This window comes from Hemibagrus wyckioides, linkage group LG12 (genome assembly GCF_019097595.1).
Source record: "Hemibagrus wyckioides isolate EC202008001 linkage group LG12, SWU_Hwy_1.0, whole genome shotgun sequence".
NCBI classification, from domain to species: domain Eukaryota; kingdom Metazoa; phylum Chordata; class Actinopteri; order Siluriformes; family Bagridae; genus Hemibagrus; species Hemibagrus wyckioides.
This window is the reverse complement of record NC_080721.1, coordinates 9,128,298-9,154,672: the sequence shown is the minus strand read 5'-3', so window position 1 is coordinate 9,154,672 and position 26,375 is coordinate 9,128,298. Positions and strand designations below refer to the sequence as shown.

Here is a 26,375-nt window from a genome sequence, read left to right as displayed (position 1 = left end):
AGAAAGAAATCGAAATAGACTGAGCTTTGCTGCCTGGCTTCTTGAAAGTGGAGCATTTTGCCACCTGTGTCAAAGCTGTTAACAGATAATGACATCATCTGAAATTGGCCACGGATTTGGGACACGGCTGGACTGAACTGATTGAGCCGCTAAGCAACTCGCCAGGCTGAATTAACCGGGGGTGTCCTTTGAAATCTTTGAAACCACTATATGGCTCTGTCATTTGGAGCTCTTTAGGCGATATTAAAAGGTTGGATCAAGGTTGTAATGAACAGTGATGCCAGGAAATGAGTACGTGGGCGTTTGTATAAGAGGATTTACTTATTGAGAATGAACACAGCCTTATTTCTTCCTTTAAACATAACCACTTTCTCAGCTAAATGTCAAGACACACTGTTGCTTTACAGTGAACATTGTAGCTCTTAATGAAGGATAGACGGCTAAAAGTAAATATAGAGGGGGGGGGCATTTATATATTTATAGTACATGTATACAGTCAAGGAATGTAACTGATGCAAGATTTGGACTAAAATATGGATAAAATTCATTCATTCATTCATATGCCAGAAGGGTTCACAGGCATCTGGTCAAGCTTAAGATCCCACAGGATGCAACAAATCAGCGTTGCTTTCATGTGGCCATGAGCACCCTCAGATATGAAGCTTCGAGACGTCAGATATGAGGCTTCTATGACAAACAAAAACCATTATCATTAAAATGAGTGTACAGCATTCATGTATCTGCCATTATTAACCTCATGTGAAGGTTGCATTGCTTTAAATTAAGAGAGTTGGTTTTTTTTTAAATATATTTTGGGAAATACAGCCAGGTCAATTCTTTAGAATTTATATAAACACACACACACAAAAAAAATACCTGTATGAGCGGGATTATAAACATTTTTTACTTGAGAACAGTTATGAAATTGAGTAACGTAGCTGAGGTTGAGAAACTGTCAGAGCTAGAGTTTACACACCATCTTGACAGTGCTGGCATTTCTACGTCAAGTTTTTCCCCCCAATGATTTACAGCATGTCAGGGTTAAAAAAAAAAAGTAGGGTTTGGTGACACTGACTCTGAGGTTAATTAGGAATACAGATACTTAGAGCACTATACAGATACAGATAGTGTCTCTGCCTTATACCCCAGTTTTACACTTTAACCCATCTGTTACTATGCACAGTTCCATAACAATCCCTTTTTTGATCCTTCCTCTATTTGTTTTCTCAGCACTGATTGAAATGGTTTTCATTAACTGGAAGGATAAAAGTGTTTTCAAGTCAAGTCAAGAAGCTTTAATTGACATTTCAACCATATACTCCAATCAGGCATAACATTATCACCACCGACAGGTGAAGTGAGTAACACTGATGATCTCCTCATCATGGCACCTGTTAGTGGGTGGGATATATTAAGCAGCAAGTGAACATTTTGTCCTCATAGTTGATGTGTTAGAAGCAGGAAAAATGGACAAGCGTAAAGATTTGAGCGAGTTTGATGAAGGACCAAATTGTGATGGCTAGACCACTGGATCAGAGCATCTCCAAAACTGCAGCTCTTGTGGGGTGTTCCCAGTCTGCAGTGGTCAGTATCTATCAAAAGTGGTCCAAGGATGGAACAGTGGTGAACCTGCGACAGGGTCATGGGGGGTCAGGGCTCATTGATGCACGTGGGGAGCGAAGGCTGACCCGTGTGATCCGATCCAACAGACGAGCTACTGTTGCTCAGATTGCTGAAGAAGTTAATGCTGGTTCTGATAGAAAGGTGTCAGAATACACAGTACATGATGGGGTCAGGGCTGTTTTGGCAGAAAAAGGGGGACCAACACGATATTAGGCAGGTGGCCATGATGTTATGCCTGGTCGGTGTATATCTGATGCAGTACACAGTGAAATATAACAATGCTTCTCCAGGAGCATGTTGCCACATAATACAATACAGAGTTACATAAAGCAAAAAACAACACAGAGCTTTGGACTATGTCCTAGCCACATAAAGTGCATAGTGTGTAACCTAGTGCAAACAGTGCAAGACAGACAGTGCAGACAATCAGTACAAATACATAAAATAGTGCTGACCAGAGTACAGGCTATATTCAGCATTGTGTAAATAAGGATTGTAAACAGTGAGAGGGTTTTGTAAATGTACACTTACAATAGCAGCATTGAATTTTGATATACAAAACTGCATTAATGTGACCAGCAGTCAGATATTATCAGTGTTTATATGGGTGGTGCTGTAGACATAGATTTAGATTGAATGAGTGTGTGTGTTTGTGTGTGTGTGCGTGTCAGTTCAGTGCAGTTCACTTCTGGGTGTTGAGGAGCTTGATGGCTTGAGGGAAGAAACTGTTGCACAGTCTGGTTGTGAAAGCCTGAATGCTTTGGTACCTTTTTCAAGATGGCAGGAGGGTGAAGAGGGATGTGTGGGGTCATCCACAATGCTGTTGGCTTTGCCAGCGCAACATGTGGTGTAAATGTCTGAAGAGAGACTCTGAGGATCTTCTCGGATGTCCTCACTATCCGCTGTAGGGTCTTGCGATCCGAGACGGTGCAATTCCTTTACAGGATGCTCTCAATGGTCCCTTTGTAGAATGTGGTCGGGATGGGTTGAGGGAGATGGGCTTGCCTCAGCCTTCGTAAGAGCTTTCTTACTGATGGAACTGGTGATCAGGTGAAGTTCTCCGCCAGGTGGACACCAAGGAATTTGGTACTCTTGATGATCTCCACAGAGGAGCCGTCGATGGTCTGTGAAGAGAGGTCACTTTGTGCTCTCCTAAACTCAACAACCATTTCTTTAGTTTTGTCAACGTTCAGAGACAAGTTGTTGGCTTTACACCATCTTCTCTCTGTATGCTGACTCATTGTTCTTGCTAATGAGACCCACCACGGTCGTGTCATCGGGACACTTGATGATTTGGTTTGAGCTGTGCATTGCTACACAGACCACAGCAACCACAGACCTACAAACTGGACAATAAGTGTAGACATGATATACTACATCTTCACTTCTACAATATATACAGGGTGTGATGGTAAAGAAAAGTTTACTTCATGTAACACTACACCATACCAAGAAAGGCATGAAAAATATTGTGGGTCTTTTGAAATGAGCTCAAAAAAAAAGTTGCATCTTGCACTTCAGCTACTGGATTCTCAATTCTCATTGGTCGAAATAGTTTAATTCATTTCCTAGCAGCAGCTCAAAGATCATTTCCAGCTCCAAGGCAAATCCCAGGTTTATATCAATGCAATCAGTATTTCTATAACTACAGCTTACACTGGTACTGTGTTATGTGTACGCTGGATCCTCTATGTTGGCAGCTTAAAAAACTCTTGTTGATCTTGGTGAAGTTTCCGTGAGGAGACTTTTATTTAGCCTTTTAAAGAGTCTCTAGTGTCAGCACTCTGTTACTGTCAAGTAAAACTGTAAGGAAATGTGCTGACATGACAGATTTTGCACTTTGAGGATTCTCTGTAACTCGCTGCATCTTTTTTTGTCTTAATAATTAAAGACACAGAAGAAAAAAAGAGAGGCTGGTGAAGGATGTTATAACATGGACGTAGCACTATCAAATTTTAAAATAAACCAAAAGGTTTTGCTTTGGCAAAGTGATGAAGTGAAGATAAACACTTGAGGATGTTAAAGGCGGTCCAGGGTTGATTATTTTCTCTGTATCATGTTTTATTACTTAATTGTGAAATGAGTTAATTATTTCTTAATAGTGAAAATCAATACAAATTGTAAAGTTATCTGCCATTTAAAGCCATCTTCTTTGTCCGAAAGTTTCAGTGTCTTCGCTCCATGTATAACAGTCCACAACCCATCTTTGATGAGCAGGAGGAATTTCATTAGATTGCTGATATGGGCTCATCTTATTTGTCATGCCGGAGGCTACTTTGCAGGATCTGAACACACACACATCTATCTATGCAGCTATTCATATATGCAAACATTTCTGTCAAATCTTCCGGCACCTGACAGCAGTGTGAGCCCAATAAACCAATATGGAGATAAGAGCTGGTGTCAGTAGGCAGGACTAATATTATTTGTGTGGTGGAAAGCGTTTATCTGTCACAGACTGAGAATGGATGATTTTGTGTCACTTTTGTTTAATAATGATGTAGCAATTGCAATATGCCCACTGGCTCCGGCTCTATTAAAGTTTAAAAGATTATCCAAATTAAAATCTCATTTACAATATTGCTTTTTTTGGCAATACTAGGTGGGTCCTATTGGATATGATATTTCTCACTGTGCTATCCAATTAACATTTTCACATTCAACAAACTGCAGGGATGAAAAAGATGAGCACGCCTATTTGACGGTTTGCTGTTATGATAGCTCCATCTAAAGCAAGGAAACTTGGCTTAATAAAACTTTTAATTTGACTGCTGGAGATGTGAAGTGGCACATTCTGGCCAATTCAATGCCCTCATTTACATACATTTTCCCCCTCGTTTGACAGTCGGTGTCTAAACCTTTGTCTAAATGACAGTGGTTTATCGTGTTTGCGTCGGTATGTGTCATATCACGTAGAATTAAAGTTATTGGTTATAATGACGTGGTTCTCGGTTACATAGAGCTGCATAATGGAGCGTCACTTTCCCATCATTTGGCAGCTTTCATTGTAAAGTCGACTGACATGATGTGATCACAGAGGCTGCAGTGAATGTTTGGTGTTCACACTGAATAAATATTTCACTATTTGCTGCTCTTATATTCTTTACATTCCTAGCAATGTGTGAATTAAATCTGGAGATACAGTATATACCACCCTGACGTTGATGAATTTCCTTGAACAGCATGCTCCAATGAGATTTATTACTCTTTCATGAACAGCAACTTTCCACCACAGGCAATGCTTATTTATTAAAGAACAACATACTGTATGATTTATATGTTTTAAGCAGGGTGTGATTTCAGTTTGAGTGTTTCAGAATCTGTAGATTTCCTGGGATTTTCATGCAAAACAGTCTCTTGAGTTTATACAGAACAGGAAAAAAGAAGGCAGAAACACCTTGTTGATGAAAGAGGAGAATGGCCATACTGGTTCCAGTTGGCCGGAAGGCTACTCTTTTCAAGCGTGGTGAGCAGAAAATCATTATCTGAGGGCATTACCTTGAGGTGTATGAACTACAACAGGAAAAGACCACATCAGGTTTCACTCTTGCCTTCCAACAAGAGGCTACAGTGGACAAAGACTCAAAACTGAAGAGTTAAAGACTGGAAAAAGACCTGGTCTTTGTTTCCAATGTTATTCCAAACATTCTGCTGTTTAATGTGAACATTTACTGAAGCGCTTGACCTGCAGCTGCATGATTCTGTGCATTGTGCTGAGACCTGATGATTGGCTGATTGGATAATTGCGTACACAAGCAGGTGTACAGGTACGTGTATACAGTATATGTTATACTGTATAAGATATGTATTGTCTAAAGATATCTTGTAGAGCCAGAAAATTACATATACTCTCTGTATATATATTTTTGTCAGTCGCATGAGAAATGACAAGAGAAATACATTATACACCTACCATATAGGTTCACTTGACTGTATCCCATCTGGTGCTATGCACAATGTATTAGACTCTCTTCACTTCTACAAAAGGACAACCACGGATGATTATACAACTGACCACATGGTATTTTGTGTACCTAAATAATTGCCAATTCATTGTAGTCTGAATTCAAAGCCTCTCTTTTCTTCTACTTCCAGCATGTCGACTGTTACATTCAATTTTACATCCAGCCCCGGAGCTGACTTGAAGTTATAAGCACTGCAGTATACCCATTTGCAGATGTAGAGAAAACAGTGGTGGCTTAGGAAAGGATGAAAACGTATCCGTTGATACCTTGCACAGAATGAGTCATATACAGCCGCCTGGTCAATGAAGCGTTCCTGTCTCATCTCATTTTCCCTGGAGCGCTCCTCTCTCACTGCACTCTGTTCCACTGACTGAGCTTCTCCATGCTCACGATGGGGCCGGGCAGGATAAACAGCCACGCTTTCTAGTTATGGAGACATCCGTCCTGTGTAGAGGAATGCCTCAAATCAGTGTGTTCAGTGGTCTGAGGCTGAAAGACCACGAACTGTCAAAAATCAATGGATGTCAGGTTGCTGGTGACAGCAAAGTCTCGAATTAGTGTGTGCACACTTGTGTAAGGTATCAACATATATATATAAACCCAAAAGGCGAAGATACCTGGATATTTTTTTCCCCGAAATCTCTGTGTTCTACATTAAGGCATATAAGCACAGAGCGGTGAGTACTGTGGTTTTGCATGCTGGGTAATTGATTGTTAATGGCCCCTGAACTGTGGACTGTGAATGGCAGATGAGAGAGAGGATGACTCACTGTGGGGGAGGATGGATGGATGGAGAGAGGGAGAGAAGAGGAGATGGTGGAATGACTCATTGTTGTGTTTCCTGAGTCTGTTTACAGCTTTTGAGATATCTGACCTGATGATAGCCATCCAGAAGCGGTTTGAAGCCAGATCTGAATAATCCATTAATTATGGTATAAGATATAAGAGGTGGAAAACGGGCCTGTACACCGCACAGTTTGAGAATGCTGATCATTTATTTACTATTTTTGGGAAGGGGCCTTCAAATCAAGCCTTTCCAATAATATATATATATATATATATAAAGTCAATCAAAAAATCATAAAAAACAGCACAGATTAATATAATGATAAGCTTAAGAAAAAGATAAAGACTTTAACAATTAAACACGTTAAAACTGAACCCTAGATAAGAAATCGTTTTGAGACTGAACAGATGATTACACAAGAAACGATTGCACTTTTCTTTCTCGAATATATCAACCCTGTTTTGTCGTTAGCTTGAGAAAAAGGCCTGGATACACAAAGTCAGTCCCACACAATGAGTCTCCTGACAATACATCATGTATTAAATTGTGGCTTTGCATTTATTTAACTCTCCCTTTGAAATATACTCAGCTGCCGACTCACTCGAATAAACATAAAGCAAAGACAAACTGCAATAATATGCTTCTGATAAAAATTTCATTGGAAAATTTCTTGTTTTCTGCCATAGTAGATCTCTTTGTTTTTCAGATAGAAACAGCAGCAGCAGAAATGTTTCATTCTTTATTACACCGCAGCGCTGTCGAGTTCTCGAATCCAAAGGTGTTGATTCATTTTCTATAAATTTTTATAACTTTTTTTTTTATAGCTTTACAATTTTCTATATATCTTTTCTGTAGTGTAGTAACTCCTTCATAGAACTGACAACACGAGGATAATAATAAATGGATTACAAATAATTAACATTTAAAGAAGATGTTTCTAGTGTCAAAAGCCTTCTTAAGATTAGTTTTAAGATTTTTTCTTAAGATTTCTGGTTTCATGGCAACATGACAAGCTGTCAAGTCAAGTGTTTTTTGACTTAATAACTTTAAGAGAGATGAAAAAGGAGAGGCTGCTGAGGGAAAGTCTATTTATAGCTGAAGAATATAAGTGATACCAATGAACATTTAATTAAATTGTTGACAACTTGCTGTGGTATAAGAGGAATAAAACACCTCATCCTGTGCTGTTATAGATATCACACCATGCCATCATGGATCATTTTTCTAACAAATGTATATCTTTATTGCCAATGTACAAACACAATAAGATTCAGTGTCATCACGCCCAATCATGTTTCATTCCTTACTTAAAATACTGTGACTTTAATGTACCAGAATTATTTCTTTTTACATTACATTTTAACTCAACACCAAATAACTGCATCAGAACAAACTGGCCTAGTGTATCCAGGTCTTCAGTAGGGTAGGATTATTTAGGTTACTTATGGCTGGACATTCTCCACTTTAGATAGAGCAACAGGCACAGCTGCATCACCTGCAGCTGGAGTGGGAGCTTTAGTGAGAACATTTGTTGGGCTCTTTCCATCCGCTCCACCTCCCCTCCCCATGATGCCCTTCTTTTCTTTCCCAGGAGGCTGTGGACTGGTTGTGGGTCTGGAGAAAGCAGACAGCAGCAGGCCAGCGGTCATCATCAGGCCCCCCAGGGTCAGCATCCCAGTGCCAGCCTGCACACAAATGCTCAGGGCCTGGTTGTGTCGCATAGCATGCCGGTCCACGAAGAGCAATTCACCCTCGCCAAATGCCTCGATTCGAGTTGGAACAGCAAACCCCACGGCCAACACCACTAACCCCAGGGCTAATAGGACCGTTCCGACTGCAAGAGAAATCTGACAGACACAGGAGACCTGTCATGACGTGGCCCAATCTCTGCATTCCAGTACTGTTTTTAACACATACTCAGATCACATATGTATATAGGGTGATTTAAAATCAGTATAAGATTGTATATCAAAATGAATAAATACATTTTTCAGAATGTCTAAGACACAACCCAAGTAAAATGTCGTTACCTTGCAGAGGCCTGAACTCCACCACTGGTGTGAACGTTGATGCTGAATGTCCTCCTGATCCCATACAGAGGCTGTACATTCTTCGTAGAAATAATGCAGGTATGAGCGCACCCCAAAACTATAGCCTGGCATGCTCTTGGCACGGCCCGGCCCGTGCACCTCTGAGTAAGAGGCCATATCTTAGACCTAAGATGAAAAAAAATAAACTCTGCTTTTTAATGAGAAGACAATGATGTATTGAATGTTTGGATGAAATGGAAAATTCGACTAAGGAAAATGGATGATGGCAAGAGATTTTTAATATAAATTTGAGGATGACAGTGAAATATATGCTATAAATCTTTTCATCTTTTCAACACGTAATTGAATATAGTGCTTTTTGTCCCCCTTCTGCCTCCTAAACAGCCCTGACCTGTCAAGGCATGGACTCCACTAGACCCCTGAAGGTATGTGTGCAGCAGATCCTTTAAATCCTGTAAGCTGCGAGGTGGAGCCTCCATGGACTTGTTTGTCCAGCACATCCCACAGATGCTCGATTGGATTAAGATCGATTTGGAGGCCAAGTCAACATCTCAAACTGGTTGTTGTGCTCATCAAACCATTCCTGAACCATTTTTGCTTTGTGGCACGGTGCATTATCCTGCTGAAAGAGGCCTCAGCCATCAGGGAATACGGTTTCCATGAAAGGGTGTACATGGTCTGCAACAATGCTTAGGTAGGTGGTATGTGTAAAAGTAACACCCACATGGATGGCAGGACCCAAGGTTTCCCAGCAGAACATTGCCCAAAGCATGACACTGCCTCCGCTGGCTTGCCTTCTTCCCATAGTGCATACTGGTGCTATGTGTTCCCCTAGTAAGTGATGCACACGCACCCGGCCATCCACGTGATGTAAAAGGAAACGTGATTCATCAGACCAGGCCACCTTCTTCCTTTGCTCCGTGGTCCAGTTCTGATGCTCATGTGCCCATTGTTGGCGCTTTCGGTGGTGCTTAGGGATCAGTACGGGTGCCCTGACTGATCTGCAGCTATGCCCCCCCATACACAACAAACTGTGATGCACTGTGTATTTTGACACCTTTCTATCAGAACCAGCATTAACTTCTTAAAATTAATTCAGACTATTAATTTAAAACCAAATTATTTGATAAATAATTCTTTAGATAATATAACTATTTCTGATCATAACTTTACTCCACTTCAAGAGCCTGATCGAATTTCACTAATTTCCTCTTCAAAACTTTCAGCCTGCATTCTAGATCCTTTACCCACGTCTTTCCTTAAACAGATATATTTTCCAGTAGCTACCGAACCCCTTCTAAAAATGATAAATTCTTCCCTTAGCACTGGCTATGTGCCTGAATCTTTTAAACTAGCAGTTATCAAACCCCCGATTTAAAAAAAAAAAGGATCTCGACCCCTGTCAGCTGTCTAATATCAAACCTGCCCTTTATCTCCAAGATCCTAGAAAAGGCTGTAGCACAGCAGTTATGTTCATACTCACACAGGAATAACATTCATGAAATGTATCAGTCAGGGTTTAGACCTCATCACAGTGCTGGTTAAAGTGGTCAATTACCTGTTACTGGCTTCTGATCAGGGTTGTGTCTCAATCTTAGTGCAGCTTTTGACACCATTGACCACACTGTTCTACTTGATAGGCTAGAACATGTCGTTGGTGTTAAAGGAACAGCCCTCTCCTGGCTCAGGTCTTATTTGACTGATCGTTATCAGTTTGTAGATCTAGATGGTGACTTTTCTATGCATACCAAGGTTATGTTCGGTGCTCCACAAGGTTCTGTCTTAGGCCCACTGCTTTTCTTCCTACATATGCTACCCCTTGGTGCAATTATTCGTAAACATGGTATTAGCTTCCACTGACACACAGCTATATGTTTCAGCTAAGTCAGATGAGAGACACCAGCTTATTAAGAGCGAGGAATGTGTAAAGGACATTAGACATTGGATGGTCACTAACTTCCTCCTGCTTAACTCTGACAAGACAGAGGTGCTTGTACTAGGACCACATGCAGCTAGAAGTAAGCTTTCCGATTGCAGAGTTACTGTGGATGGTCTTTCTGTTTCATCTTGTTCAGCAGTATACGATCTTGGTGTGATTATTGACTCTGGTCTTTTGTTTGAAGCTCATGTAGATAATATCACTAGGGTAGCCTTCTTTCATCTCAGAAATATTGCTAAGATAAGAAATATGATGTCACTTCATGATGCAGAAAAACTAGTTCACGCTTTGTTACCTCTAGGTTGGATTATTGTAATGCCTTACTGTATGGATGTTCCAGTAAGGAGTATAAACAAGCTCCTAGCTCCTAACTAACAGGTTATTTGGTAGTACCTTAAGTAACAAAGGCTACAGCAGGGGGCAGAGCTTTTTCTTACAAAGCCAGGTCCATAACTTTGGGGCTTTGGTCAACATGTCCCAGGAAGCCTTCATGTCTGTCACCTTATGGCTCTCCCTTCTAGTTATGCTGTCATAGCTAGTCTTGCCATAGCGAGTCCCTGCGTGCACTTTACACATAACCTACATTGCCTTTAAACATCACATGATCACAAGCATACTTAATATCTTTCTCGATCTCTCTGTGTTTTTCTCTGTCGAGCCATACAGCCCACTCCTGAGCTCCCAGTGTTCTGAGTTTCCAGTGTGACCACTGCCTCTACCCCTGGTCGGAGTCTTGTCGCTTGGTGGTGCTCACTGATGCTGTGGATGGATCTGTGTGGACAGCCTGTGACCCAGGAGACAGCCGAGGATATAGCCACTTGGGGACTTTCACACTGTCAGAGATCTGCCATTACATCTGTCAGCTTGTGACAGCAAGGAATTAGTGTCTATAATGACGTCAGAAACTACACTGACCTAATAGTTCCTCATGGGCCATTGATTGCTGTTGTAGAAAGGACATTAATCAGTTACAGTTACATTATTTACTATCCAGTGTCACCCAAATGAGGATGAGGTTCCCTTCTGAGCCTGGTTCCTCTCAAGGATTCTTCCTCATATCATCACAGGGAGTTTTTACTTGCCACCATTGCTACAGGCTTGCTCATTAGGGAGAAAATAGTTTAATAATTTAATTTAATAATTTTTTCTCTCTCCTTTTTTTGTAAAGCTGCTTTGAGACAATGTCCATTGTAACAGGCACTATACAAATAAATTTAAATTAATTGAATTGAATTCTTCAGCAATTTGAGCAACAGTAGTTCGTCTGTTGGATCGGATCACACGGGCCAGCCTTCCCTGCCCATGTGCATCAATGAGCCTTGGCCACCCATGACCCTGTCGCCGGTTCACCACTGTTCCTTCCTTGGACCACTTTTGATAGATACTGACCACTGCAGACCAGGAACACCCCACAAGAGCTGCAGTTTTGGAGATGCTCTGATCCAGTGGTCTAGCCATCACAATTTGGCTCTTCATCAAACTCGCTCAAATCCTTACACTTGTCCATTTTTCCTGCTTCTAACACATCAACTTTGAGGACAAAATGTTCACTTGCTGCCTAATATATCCCACCCACTAACAGGTGCCATGATGAGGAGATCATCAGTCTTATTCACTTCATCTGTCAGTGCTCATAATATTATGCCAGATTGGTCTATCTCTTAACCTAACGTCATCATTGACATGATGATAAATCACCGAATAACAAGCAAAAACTTTCTATCTATACAAATATCGTGTTCTAAGTTCAAAAGTTCAAGCTGTAATAATGATAGTGACTTAGTGTTTAATATTAATAGTGATGTTAATAATGATGCAAGCTATCCAAATGAGGTTCTCTCTCTCTCTCTCTCTCTCTCTCTCTGTATATTCACTCTTAGTCACTTGTCTCTGTTTGAAGGTCAATGTGAACTGTGCATGCTGAACTGTTGTAGTTACTGTCCAGAAGGTAACTGGTTGCCTACTGATGAGTCACACACACACACACACACACACACACACCTCCTTTACTTACAGCAGACAAAATATTCTCATCTATACATATGTATATATATTAAAGGTACTATTGCTACAATATGTTATGTATCATTTCTAAATGCAGTGTTGTGTGCTGCATCATCTATCATTAAACTCCGCAAATATCCCTGCATCTTTATGATGCTTTCTGGCAACCTGGTTCAGGACCTCCAGATCCATCAGAATCACCACATTAGTTTCGGTCAAAACTAATGCAACCCATTCACTTATGTATGCATATAAAATGTTTATGATCTACTATAACGTCTAGTGCAACAATGTAATGTAAGCACTGTGCAATCCAACATATTTAGCAGCGGAATTCAATCCTTCTCGACCTTTCCTCGTGTCATATAATTGAAATAAACAGCATGCAATAGACTAAAATGCCACTTCTTTTGCTTATGATGGGGAAAAAAAAAATACCGATTCTTTAAAGCATGGATCAACAGGTTCAGTCCTGAAGATGACTCGGTAACACGCAACAAACGTTACATCTTAATAATGTAATCCCGTCTACATTATATACATCCACGACGTGAAAAAGCTTTTCTGTTTGTCACATAAATTGGTCATAAACATAAACCAATTCCCGATTAAAACGGCGCGCGCGCTCGGACACACAAACACACACGCGCGCGCACACAATGTTATTCCTCTCGCCCTTTCCCTTTCGCTGTTGTTCCACTGCCTTGGCGAGCAGCCATTAGTGCGCGCGCGGCGACGGTTAGAATTTAAATCATGTTTAAAACGTAACGGTCTCCGCGCCCTTAACTGTCTGAGGAGAAAAAGATAGAAAAACAAAGCGATACCCAGGTTGAAGGCTGTGCTGATCCTCAACACGGCTTCATCCGCGTACCATGGTCGCTCCTCCTTGCTACAAGCAAATAAATAAATAAATAAATAAACAAATGAATTAATTAATTAAGCCTCAAACTCGCACCATGACCAAATATTACAAAGCCATTAGTCAGGTTCGCTCAGGCGACATCCCAAACCTCATATTATCATACTTAGTGGCAAAATGGCCATCTATAGTAACTATGGTGACCTGTAAAGTACTATTTATATTCCTCTGTAGTATGGCAGAATGTGGTTTTGCTCAAGCCTATGAATGTGGGATAGTGTTTTGTTAAAGAACGACTAATAATAGTATTATCACGAACTAATTGTGACTAATATATATAAGATATTATGCTCTGCTCTTCCTATGAAATTTTCCTAGAATATACTGTATATCTGCTTCAAGTGTGTCCCGTACTGTGTGATGCAGTTTGTTGTTTATAAAATAAAATAAAAATAAAGTAAAAAAAACAAATACACAACCTGTCATCGCATTCAAGGGCTCACATAAAATATAACTGAACAAAATCCATAATCCATAGACCTTGAATTCGGAGGCTGTTGTAGGTCTCTACGAGACAAACCAAACACGTATCAAATATGAGTATAAACAAACTGAATAATCGATAAATTATTTATAATCTTCTGATATTCAGGTGCTTACTCTGCTGAAAAATTCAGCTTGGGCTGACCAGCTGCCAAAACAAGGCGAGCGCTCATGTTGGTAGACCATCTCTGCGAGCTGGTAACTGGCAGAAGAAAGACATTTCTCAATGACTATTGCTAATGTTAGGTTGTCGACAAGGTTAAGGAAATAAGTTGAAAAGGGAAGCTGGAAAGTAACTGCTGTCGGAGATGTTCTACCTGTTTGATAAGCCTGGCCGGTGTTCTGGCATCTGGTAAGCTGGATTTTTCCAGCAGGGTAGATGATTAATCATTAAAAAGTGGCTTGTCTGTTTTTTTATCAGGTTCTAGTCAATACTGTTTCAACCTTGGTGCTGTAACAGAGTGTTTTTTAATGCTTTCTAATACATTTTAAAATGACCTCAGGGCAGAGAGGTGGCACACTGTCGCTGTCTCTTGCTTCACTTTGAAGCTCAATAATTCCACACTGGATGTACTGAGAGGAACCTGCTTCCAGACACAGATCTGATACAGATCCATTTTACCTATGGCAAATCCACATAACAGTCACGGAAATGTCATGCCTTTGGCACGACATTGGGGAGACCTCTGATAATGGACATGTCCCTGCAGCATAGTCATTTCATTCATCTCGCCCAGTGCCAATTTCAGATCTTATGGTGCAATGAAATTTACCTGAGGTAGTAGTAGTTTAAATATACATGTATTTTACAACATGGGTAGATTTAATAAAACAGATATTATGGATATACCTTTTCAATATACTTATCAAACTAGCTCTATATGTTATTATTATTATTATTTTTTTTTTTGCTACAGAATATAATAAAATAGGATTTACTTACCAAGCTTAAACTGTCAACAAATGGCACTGGCTAGTTATTCTTTGCTAATGCAAATACCTTGAAATAAATAAATATGAATAGTTTTCATGAATAGGAATCACCTGGATACCTACTTGTGCATGTGTAGACTTGTATAAAGGTCAAAAAGTCATGTATGATATAGTATTTGCAATATATACTGCTATCATACATGTATCTTTCCCTTTCTTCTTCTCGGCTCAACATGTCAGACCTCTTGTGACATTTTGAATGCTCTTCTTACTCAAAACTCCTCAGATTATTTGACATTTGCTGCCAGTGATCCTGTGCCTACTAGTGTCACACACTTTCATTACTGGCCATGCTAATTTAGCTGGATTTTGATAACTTGCTACGACAAAGCTTGTTTCCTTCCATTCATAGTTCAATCTTCCTAGCAGGTCAGTTTTTCCCTTGGTGTTAGCTGCTTAATATATTCTGCACTCCTGCCATATAACCTACCAGCAGGTCTGTGGCTAAGTGCTGCTATTGTTGAGTGATTTCACCTTGCTGTTCAATGCACTGGTCACTGCTGAGGCCTTTGTTCACCATCATTATCCCTGTCGGGTCAGGTTCTCCCTGGGCACTATTTTCTTCACATCCTCTGCCGTCTGACAGGATGGCTGCTGTGAGGATATTGCAATACTTTGCCTGGCTCCTTTGTGCCTTCACTAAGGAGCAGGCCATTCGGGACAGATTCATCGACCTCACCTCACTGTGGCTACACACGTCATTGGGATGAAGCTAGAATCATTGAAAATGCTAGCCATCCTGTCACTCCAATGTGTGGTAGACAAGATTATATTTGCCAGGTGGGCTATGATGCTATGTCATATTAGGATGAATTGTCAAAATGTGTACATTATTCTTTTTTTAAAAATAAGTCAACGGTAGCAAATTCAACTACAAATCCAAACTCAAACCTAATTCTAGCAAATTTACAACTTCAGGTTGAGTTAAAGAGAAGCTAAACAGCACAAACTGTAAAAATGGTGCCTTAACACATGCATGATGCCCCACATTAAATGAAAACACACAGACCCTACAAAAAGTGATTCCTTTTTCTATTAATTTGAGCTGTCAGTGATTCTTCCATCGAAATGATGGACAGTGTCTTCATTTTTGCAAACATTTTCTTGAACATCCTATATTAAAAATATTAAATTCAACAGAGATGATCTAGAAAGTATCCCCTAAGCTGTTTGGATCTGTTTTAGCTCAATAAGGCATCTAAATTCTGTACACAGTATCTATGTATGTACTACAGTTCTCTACTGTCTACTACAATATTCCCAACATGATTGTGAATGCACTGCAGTAGTGCGCATCAATGATTTTGATGAATTGCTCTACACTTGCTCCATTTCAATGCTGTTTCTAACATACTCCTTGCCTTTATCAACTCTGTATAAGGTAATAAACATGACCGTCTTAAGGGCCATTACTTTCTCAGTTCAAGGAAGGTCAAGGAATGGGATTCGGTATGACTACAGGCATCAGAAGCTTAACTTTTGCATCATGAGCTGATGCAATTTCTTTTTCAAAACAGTAAGTATGGAAGGCAGATCTGTTCATAGATAGGAACAGGGGCAAAAAATTCTATATTTAAAACATAACTGAAAAAATAACCCCAAAAATAAAAATGCCACTTCATCATCATCAAAAAGTAGTGACTTTCTTCAAGCTCATTAGCAAGTTAGATTTATATTATCTATAGCAAATCTTAAAGGTTGAGATGATACATTGAGGACCCAAATTCCGTAGAGAGTCAGGCACACTATAAGACAAAAGGCTTGTGGATTCCTTACCACATAAAACAATATGTGCTTTTTGAACATAATATATCAGATGTAGTCCCACTTTGCTCTAATAATAATTTCCACTCTTTGAGGTAAGGCTTTTGACTACATGTTGGAGCATTTCTGTGGGAAATGTAGCTGTTCCTTCAGCTACATGAGAATTAGTGAAATTAGACACTGATGTTTGGTGAGGGGTTTGGGGTGCAGTCAGTGACCCACTTCATCCCAACGGTGTTCAGTGGGGTTGGGGTTGGAGCTCTGAGCTGGCCTCTCGAGTTCTTACACACCAACCTTGGCAAGCCATGTTTTTTCAAGTTCTTACACACCAACCTTGGCAAGACCATGTTGCACTAGGGCACTGTGATGCTGGAACACGTTATAGCCATGAACTACAGGATGATAGATGACCATCCATAGAACTTTTTCTTTAGCTGCCACACAAGATCATATTATTCACTCAACACTAAATACTTAAAACTATTTAATATCTTTTTCTAAGCAGTGCTGAATTAATGCCTCATGCCTGTGTCCTACTCCAAAAGGCTAATTGTGGGGTAATGTTAGTGCTTATACACATAAATACAGATTGCAGACTTCAGGATTCTGAAGGTTGCAGCCAGGAAAGTGTACAAAAAATATCGGACAGTCAGTATCCCATGGGTGCAAAATCTAGGGCTGAGAGTAATAAGGACCTGCTTGATACAAATAGAAAACCTTGATGTTGAAGTGCACTTTCCACTACTCCTTTTTTCTTGCTTTTTCTACATGTTGGCAATACTTGCTCCAAGTCATGAAATTAAGTCAATGAGGGTGTATTGGAAATATAATGAAACAAGGCTCAAGACTTTTTGAACTGTTCTCGGTTTCCCCAGAACAGCAGCTGTCTAAGTTCTTCATGTGTCAAATCCGGATGAAGAGCGAGAAAAAGGCACAGGCGATGATGGCATTTATGCTTCACTGACTTGCCGACATAATGAGCACATTATGCACATACTCCGGGGCCGAGGCTCGCCCCCGTAGTTTTAATATTCACATTCCGAGACTAAAGAAGAAGGCACGGTGAGAAATTTCATAACTACTTTTTTTCCCAACCATTTTTTACTGCTTAAGTGAGAATCTTTCTTAGAAAAAGAAAAAAAAAATTCAGCCCTAGTCACAATTAGTCAGACACGAAAAAAAAAAGGTCTGGTCTATAGAAAAGAATTTTCAGACAGATCAGAAGGGCAAGGAGAAAATATCATATATGGAAGGACCTCCCTGACCAGACAGATAAGTGTAAGCATTAAGGACAACATAAATGAGAGATTTTATGAAGATTAAATATTAATCAGAGCATGAGCAACAGAGAAACCAATTAGTACATTCAGTGCGCTCTAGTTAGGTGGACTACAGCTCCTGGTCTAGTCATTAATGCAGCTCAGGCTACATTAATGATGCTCTTTACTCACATCACAGTGTCCTGAAGCCACCTTCAATTGACTTTTGTGAAATCTGCTCTGAAGTCGGCGTCTGTGATTGATGGCGTGCAGCAATGTAAAGCATTTAAGACATTTTATTTATCATTTCAGATGCTTTTATCCTGAAGTGAGTCAGAATACAGTCCAACCATCTACATAGGTAAACCGCTGAGGGTTAAACCTTTTGCTCACCAGCCTAGAACCTCCACTCTAGTCTCTCCCTACAGATATATGGTGCTCAGATTAGACTGACATAAAGCACGTTAAAGCAAAAATTCCTAAACAAAATAGTGATGAATTTATTTTCACCATATTCTCTACTTTGCACCAGGTGAAAGAAGTCCTTCTCAAGTAGGTGAGGTTACAAGGACTAAACCCCACTGGAGTAACAGCCTAACTGATATGGCATATGAGGTGCAGAAGTCTGTCATTTTAGTGCTAGCTAATGAAAGGTGATAGCGGGTACTGTAGCTCCGTTTTTCATTTCATTTCATTGTCTGTACCGCTTATCCGATCTATCCAGGGTCACGGGGAGCCTGTGCCTATCTCAGGTGTATCCTAACTCTGGACCGTGTGCCAACCCATCGCAGGGCACACACACACACACACACACACACACTCATTCACTCACGCAATCACACACTACGGGCAATTTAGAGACTCCAATCAGCCTAGAAGCATGTCTTTGGACTGTGGCAGGAAACCAGAGCACCTGGAGGAAACCCACCAAGCACAAACTCGACACACACAGTGAGCGGGAGCAAGACTCGAACCCAGGACACTAGAGGTGTGAGGCGAACGTGCTAACCAGCCGTAGCTTCATATTGAACTGTTATTTGGACCTCCTTTTGAGGCATTTTTTGAGTGCCTCAAAATTTAAACAGGTGATATAATACATACAGTACATACAAATACAAAACAAGAAATAAAGGTTTAAACAGTTGCATTAATTAAAGGAAAGATGCTTCCAGGTTCCAGGTTTTCTCCACTACCTGTTTTGCTGTATGGTGGTTCTCCAGGTATTGTGTTTTGAGCTCAAAACAAAACAAAAAGTAGTTTTTCCTCGACCAAACTATAAATTCTAACAGGCAAACAGATCTCACTAAAATTGTTCATAATTTTTGTTCAGTACCATAAGAATGAAATGTACAGGTTTAATAAATCTGTAGAGTAAAAACCTGTTGATCACTGATCTGATGAATCATTTGGTGAATCGTTTGTGCATCAGGGTAATATCAGCATTCTGTATGACCTTGTTTCCAATCAAAGTTTCTGTAAAAAATAATTTGTATGAATTCATATAAATTTTAAATGCCCATGGTGTCCTTGTAGACTTAGAAGCAACTTCACGTTACTTTTAAAATAATGGAAAAGCATTTTTTACATTGTGAGTATGTATAAAACCTTCGAAAATCTTTGAGTAATGAACGTCGCATTATGTTTTTCACCCATTAGGTAAGTTTAATGCTATGGAACATCTGCAAAGAAGTTAGTTCCTTAAAGTTGTTATAAAAGCTGTAGAGTGCAAGTCTCTTTCTCCCTTTCTTTTGAAGCTGACACCTTATGAAATGCTGGCACTTTTCCTCACATATCAATGATCACACACACACACACACACACACACACACAAACAGAGTATTTTTAAATCCAGCTATGTGGCACATCCGACATACGTCCCTGTGAGTGCTGTTACTAAAGAAACACTAATTTATCAGAATGAGCGTATTAATATAAACCTGTGATTTGACTTGCAGCTTGTCAGAACTGTTATTATAGAAGATTAATCAAAACCTTCTGACCAGTTAGACATTCAATAGCTCTGCGATATAAATAATAAAATCAAGCAGATAGCATCTAGTTAAGCAAGCTGAGGAATCGCTAGCTTAATCAAAATGATAAAATATGGAAGGTGTAAAGATGTGTAATTTAAAAAATGTGGACTAAAATGAATTTAATTTCATTTTTGAGACAAGTGACAATTCATTCATGGATAAAATGGCACAATTCACCTGCACTAATGTTAAATTTTTAATTAATGCATATGTTATATAAATAGGCAACAATAATGGCTGGTGTATAGTTGCTATGGCCCTCTGTACGTTATAGGTAATATTAGTATGCAGACTTGGTGTCTATGTTTGTTTTTGTTTTGTTAGCTTTCTTTTCCTTCCCCAAGCTCAAACACTGGAATATAGAAACTTCATGTCTGGAATTATGAATGTTCAAGGTTGCACTTAGAGGCAGCAATACTCCTGTTACTGCACGTGACTTCGGGGAAATTGAGATATTACATCATTCTCATGGTCAACCAATAGGCATTTCTATAAATAAGCACCTAAAATATCTCTCACGTTTTGATCATCGCATCAGTTTAAGGTTGAACAGTTGTATACCGTTAGCGTTAATTACCTAACTGGTTCAGAGTAGCTTACAAGGCATAATCCGAAGGATATTTTAAAGTAACAGTGATTATATGTGTGTCAATATCTTTATCTTTCTATCATTAGCTTCTAATTTGTCTCATCCTCATACTCCACAATTCCTAGCACTGTGTACGCTATTAAATCCCAAATGTCTCCTTTATAGGTCTATTAAATACAGTAACAGTATGAAATAATGGCTTCTGCACTCTATGTAGTGCACTTTGGGATTACGCCTGTGCTTGTGTCCCCTTTCCAGACACAGTGGCCTACATTCTGAACAAGCCGAACCGCTGCAGAGGAGCAGGGAAGAAGGGCAGGGATATCTGTCGAGCAAAGTGTCTGAACACTAGATGGCGATGTCACCCTAAATTGCATCACTTGTAGGAAGTCCTGGTACGATGCACTTCTCTAGTGAACTCACTATAATCCTGAATATCTGCAGGTTAAGAGCCAGGACTGGTGACTTTCCACCTCTGACACACCAGAGGTCTAATTCAATCATCTGAAAAAATCACAGATAAAATGATTGAAAGATTTAAGAGTAACTCTGTTAATGTCTAAGAATAATTCACAAAACCGTTTCACACTAAAATCAGGTCTTAAATCTGAAAATAAGCGTCTGAATCATCAATAATTCTAACTCTTTAAAGAAAACCTCTAACCTTATATTGGAATATTTGCGATGTGCTTAGTGATCATTAAGTTTATTTGTTGTTGAATGTAGCTCTGACATCACAGGTCTCACTGTTTTCCTCACTTCCCATCATATTTAGCCTCATATTAATGAGAAATCCATCACAGAAGTAGTACTACAGAAGTAGGATGAAATGCCAGACTGCAGCGCAGTTGTGTCGTGTTCCAGCGGAGACTCGGCTCGGCTTGTTAGTGACCTGCTGGATGATGAGTGTGATGGAGTTGATGGTGGTATTAGCATGAATGTTTATAGCTTTGGAGGATGATCTGTTAGAGCAGGTTTATAGATGAGGAGGTGAGAGACCTGAACAGACTCAAGGACTAGAGTTCTCCTGCATCACTTTCTTTAGGCTGAGATGAAGCAAAGTCTTCAAGTGAAAGCAAAGTGAAAAACCTGATGAAAAATATGAAAATGATTACATATTATATTCATGTACAAGAACAGTGATTTCGAAAATGTCTTATGTGTAAATTGCTGTTATTTGCCAGGTTTGGATAACTGTCATGTTAGAGTTATTGCTTCTAAAGACTACACATTGTCCAGTTCAATACTGGTTGTTCTTTGCTGTTTTCTGCTACATAAGAGAGCTTTGTCAATCAATTTTCACCTTCTTACATTGCTCCATGGTCCAGTTCTGATGCTCACATGCTCAGTGTAAGAGCTTTCGTTCTGCAGCTACACAGCCCCATAGGCAGCAAGCTGTGAGCCAGCATGATTTTTGTCAGCAATTTGTGCTATAGCAGCTCTTCAGACCAATCAGGCTATGGTCCTCATGAGCATTAATGAGCCTTGGGTGCCCATGACCCTGTCGCTGGTTCACCGGTTGTACTTCCTTGGAGCCCTTTTGGAATGTACTAATGACTGCTTACCTGGAGCACGCCACAACACCTGCTGTTTTGGAGATGCCCTGACCCTGTCGTCTAGCCATCACATTTGGTCAAAGTCGCTGTGATGCTTACGTTTGGCCATTTTTCCTGCTTCCAACGCATCAATTTTGAGAACTGATTGTTCACTCGGTGCCTAACATATCCCACCCATTGACAGGTGTCATTCTGATGAGATAATAAGGGTTATTTACTTGACGTGTATATATAAAATTATGGTTGTTCAGCATTTACACTACCAGTCAAAAGTTTGGACACACCTTTTAATTCAATGTTTTTTGTTTAGGGATTTATTTTCTACATTCTAGAACAATACTGGAGATTTCAAAACGATGAAATAACACACATGGACTTAAGTAATCCATATGTAATGACAACAAAAAACAGTCAGTTGTTATTTTAAGACACGAAGGTCAGGTGTTCTGGAATACTTCTTGCAAGAACAGTATTGTCAAGTGCATTTGCAAAACCCATCAAGCACCATGATGAAACTGGCTCACATGAAGACCATCCCAGGAAAGCAAGACCAAAACTTACCTCTGCTGCAGAGGAGAAGTTCATTTAGAGTTACCAGCCTCAGAAATCACCAGTTAACAGCACCTCAGATTAGAGCCGTTATGAAGGCTTTACAGAGCATCAGTAGCAGACATATCTCAATATCAACTGTTCAAACGACATTATTGTGGATTTCGGCCGCCTTCAGCATTACATTACAATTTAGAAAGAAATAAACATCAGGAAAGACCATGGAATTAGAAGGTGTGTCCAAACTTTTGACTGGTAGTGTATATATATATATATATATATATATAGAGAGAGAGAGAGAGAGAGAGAGAGAGAGACAGAAAGAAAAATCACATTAATATATGGGGAAATCAGGGCTCAGGTGTATCACATTAGTCACTCCCCAAACACCGCCAGCAAATGCCAGAAGCCTTAGTGAGCATTGTTTGTTTTTTGTGTCAAATTATAATTTGAAATTAAAGAAAATTTTACTGTTCTGTTTATATCATCAATCAGCACAAAAAGCATGCATAAACATGAAAAGTGAGCTTGAAGGAATAAAGAAGTTTTTTGGTTTATTATTCAAGGTTTTTAGTATTGTAGCAGTGCTCACATGCTGAGATTTTAATCAAAAATTTCTGACACTGCCAAAACTTTGCCTTTGATTGCAATGCGAGCGCATCACATCATGTGTTCGGAGATTGGTGATATTAACTCGCAACCAATGAATTTTCGATGATGTGCGATTTTTGGGGTAAGATAAGGCTTTAGTAAGATAAGCAAGACAAGATTCTTTGTGAATAAAGTATCTGATTCAGCTGATTTAACTTATCAGTTAATGGTCAGGTTTAATAGTACTAGTGTGTGTGTGTGTGTGTGTGTCTGGAAATCACCAACATAAGACCAGTAAAACCAGTGAGAAAGAGAAAATGTCTTTCTGTACAACACAGAATAGGTTTTGGCTTCCATCATAATTCACATGTGTTTCAGTCTCTGTTGGCGTCTGTAGGTAAAGCTAATTTAATAAATATAGACAATTTCATAGTATAAAAATTTTTATGTACATTACAATCAATGCACTCTTGTTCCTTCAGCTGCGTTTGTTAAAAGAAAAATGGGCTTTATGGGTTTTATGATGTTTTTTTTCCAGGTTTGTCTCTCTATTTTATTGTCTTCATTATGCAAACATTGCTTTTGTCGTCGCAGTCCAGACTTCAGTAACTAACCCAGTAAATAATGCATCTTGTTGGCATATTTTAGACTGTGTGTGTGTGTGTGTGTGGGCCTCTGCATTAACAGTCTCACTGCATAAACTCCAGCAACATTAAAGGGCACATTTTGTTCATTTCAATCCACAGAGGTAAACATGTCATGCGCATCTAGGGCTCCAATGCTGGCACACGCATCCGGCTCTCTCCTCACCCCCTGCCATCTGTCCATTCGTCCCGTGCACTGAGCTTAAACCGTACACAGCCTGAGGGCAGGAGTATGTGTGTGTGTGGTGAGGGAGGGAAAGGGAATGGGTGGGGGTCTGCAACATCTGCTGTCTTCCATGGCTTCATGTTGGGGCCCCCGGAGGTCCGACTGAACGGATGCCCGTGCTGCCACGCTGCCCAGTACCAGAGCCATGTGCTGAATTAGCATTACTAGAGTAGTGCGAGCCTCTGTTTGTCCTCCTCCGAGAGAGAGGAACTGCATGGCATTCGCTACAGTCATTAAGCTGTAAGGTCAATTTGGCCTAAATTAATATTTAAATTTTATGGGATATTATGGACACGGCGTGACATTTGGTGTACACAGGCTTGATGTGTGTTCAGGCTTGTAGATCCGCATATGGTATTAATCAGCGGGTTTGAGTCGAGGTACGGACGTGTGTATGATTGGCACAGATATTAAAAATAATCGAACATGTTACGTAATTTATTATATACAGTTCCTCTTTTTGGGGTACAGGCTTGATTAGAATCTTGTTAAAATTCTAAAAGCACACAATATGACATTTCCCAGTAGTTTGTGGTATAAGCTTATAAAAATTATTGTTATACACCCAGCTACATTAACAATGATGCTAATGGAATAGAAAACGTTAATACAGCTAAATGGAAATACATTCAGTTGCACTTTTAACAGGACGATAAGTATATTGTGAGTCCTGGGATGAGCACAGGACAGTTTTTAAGACTCCAGCAGCAGATCTTAGCTTCAGGTCTACAGATTCACTGCAGCAAGGCTGAGACTTACATATAAAATACAAATACTTTTGGGAATGTATGTTAGAAGATCCGCTGACAGCAAGCAATCCAATAGAAAGAAGTGTATAAATGGCTGTGTATAAATTTTGCATGCGTGCAATCGAGCCATAGAACATGTCGAACAACATGGTGCACACAAAAAAACGGTCCTATGAGGAAATGGAGGTCATGATACACCTTTTAAAAGATTTACAACTTTGAGATGCAAGGTAAAATGACCATCTGGATATTTTATAACAAAATGTGTTTTCTTTCGGGGTATGATTTTCCAAGACATGTATCACTTAACCTTTGGCAAATGAATAAATATTATATAAAAGAATATTATTGTGTAAGGAATTATCGAAAATGAATACAGTTTTTGACCTGCTGAAGGATCCTGAGAGGTTTATGGGCGTTTTTACACCTATTTTTCTAGCAAAGGAGGAAAAAGAAACTTTGACATGAGGGCATGTAGAGCTGAAAACATCCTCTTAAAAATGTTGGTCAGAAATATGGTTGATGTCAAGTGCATGTGGAAATGTTAAAAAATCATCCAAGCGGTTAGAACATAGAACCGGCAAATTATCGAAATAACTAATTCATTAGTCATCGGGTCGATTCAGATTCACTGCAGTCGAACTGTGCTAGAGGTCGCTCAGAAGCCGACTGAGATCACCACTCTTACTCTCTCTCTCTCTCTCTCTCTCTCTCTCTCTCTCTCTGACCTGTACCTAAGCGTGATAACTTGAATGAACTACACTGAGGAAGAAAACACACTACGGTTCCATTCAAAGGGACAAGGTACAGTATAAGCAAAATAAAGGAGTAAAAATTTGCATATTAGTTATAATCTAAGGTGAGGGAAATCACCTTGGCGGATTTCCACTCATAGAAGCGTGTCACTGTAGAAGCATAGTTATGTAATTTACACTACCGCTCAAAAGTTTGGGATCACTTGCATATTTCAGCTTGATTTCCGCTATGGAGGAAGACTCCATCAGCCAATCCATCTTGTGGGAGATGCTCCAGGAAGCATAGGGTGAAATCTCATCAAATTATCTTGAAAAATTGACAGCTAGAATGCCCAGGCTGTAATTGCTGCAAAAGGTGGCTTTTTTGATGAAGGCAAAGTTTTAAGAAAACATTCATCATTTCCATCAAAATCATTATTTCTAACTGACATGTCCTGTTCTTTGGCTATATTTTCTATTCAGACTAATTTCGTGTGTGTTTCCTTGGAAAACAACAAATTTTTTGAGTGGTCCCAAACTTTTGAGCGGTAGTGTATACCTAACATTCTGCTGGCTTGACATTAGATGAGTTTCACTCGGACAGAACATGCAAGATTATTATCATGTAACATTAACATGCCTCTCCTTGCGTTTTGTTCGGATTTGCTTTGAATTACATGTAACACACTGCTACTAGAGAGTTTAAACAAAGTGAAGAGTTTACGATTGATATATAAAGAGTTCATATGGAACATGAAATGTGTTGTTTTCAAAGAAACAAACTTCTCCTTTTTTTATTTTCAACACTATATGGAGAGTTAGGGCATGCTCTCACACTGCTCTCTCTCTCTCTCTCTCTCTCTCTCTCTCTCTCTCTCTTTCTCTCTCCATCTCTCTCCTTTCCCTTGTCGAGTGAG

General features: G+C 39.7%; 1 protein-coding gene across 1 annotated transcript; it reads right to left on the bottom strand.

The window, feature by feature from the left end:
• Positions 1-6,658: 6,658 nt before the first annotated feature.
• Positions 6,659-13,338, bottom strand: nrsn1l (neurensin 1-like). The gene is made up of 3 exons (XM_058405202.1): positions 13,194-13,338; positions 8,406-8,591; positions 6,659-8,222 (listed from the first exon to the last, which is right to left on the bottom strand). The coding sequence occupies exons 2-3, from the start codon at positions 8,580-8,582 to the stop codon at positions 7,818-7,820; spliced, it is 582 nt and encodes a 193-aa protein (XP_058261185.1). The 5' UTR covers positions 8,583-8,591; positions 13,194-13,338; the 3' UTR covers positions 6,659-7,817.
• Positions 13,339-26,375: the final 13,037 nt, after the last annotated feature.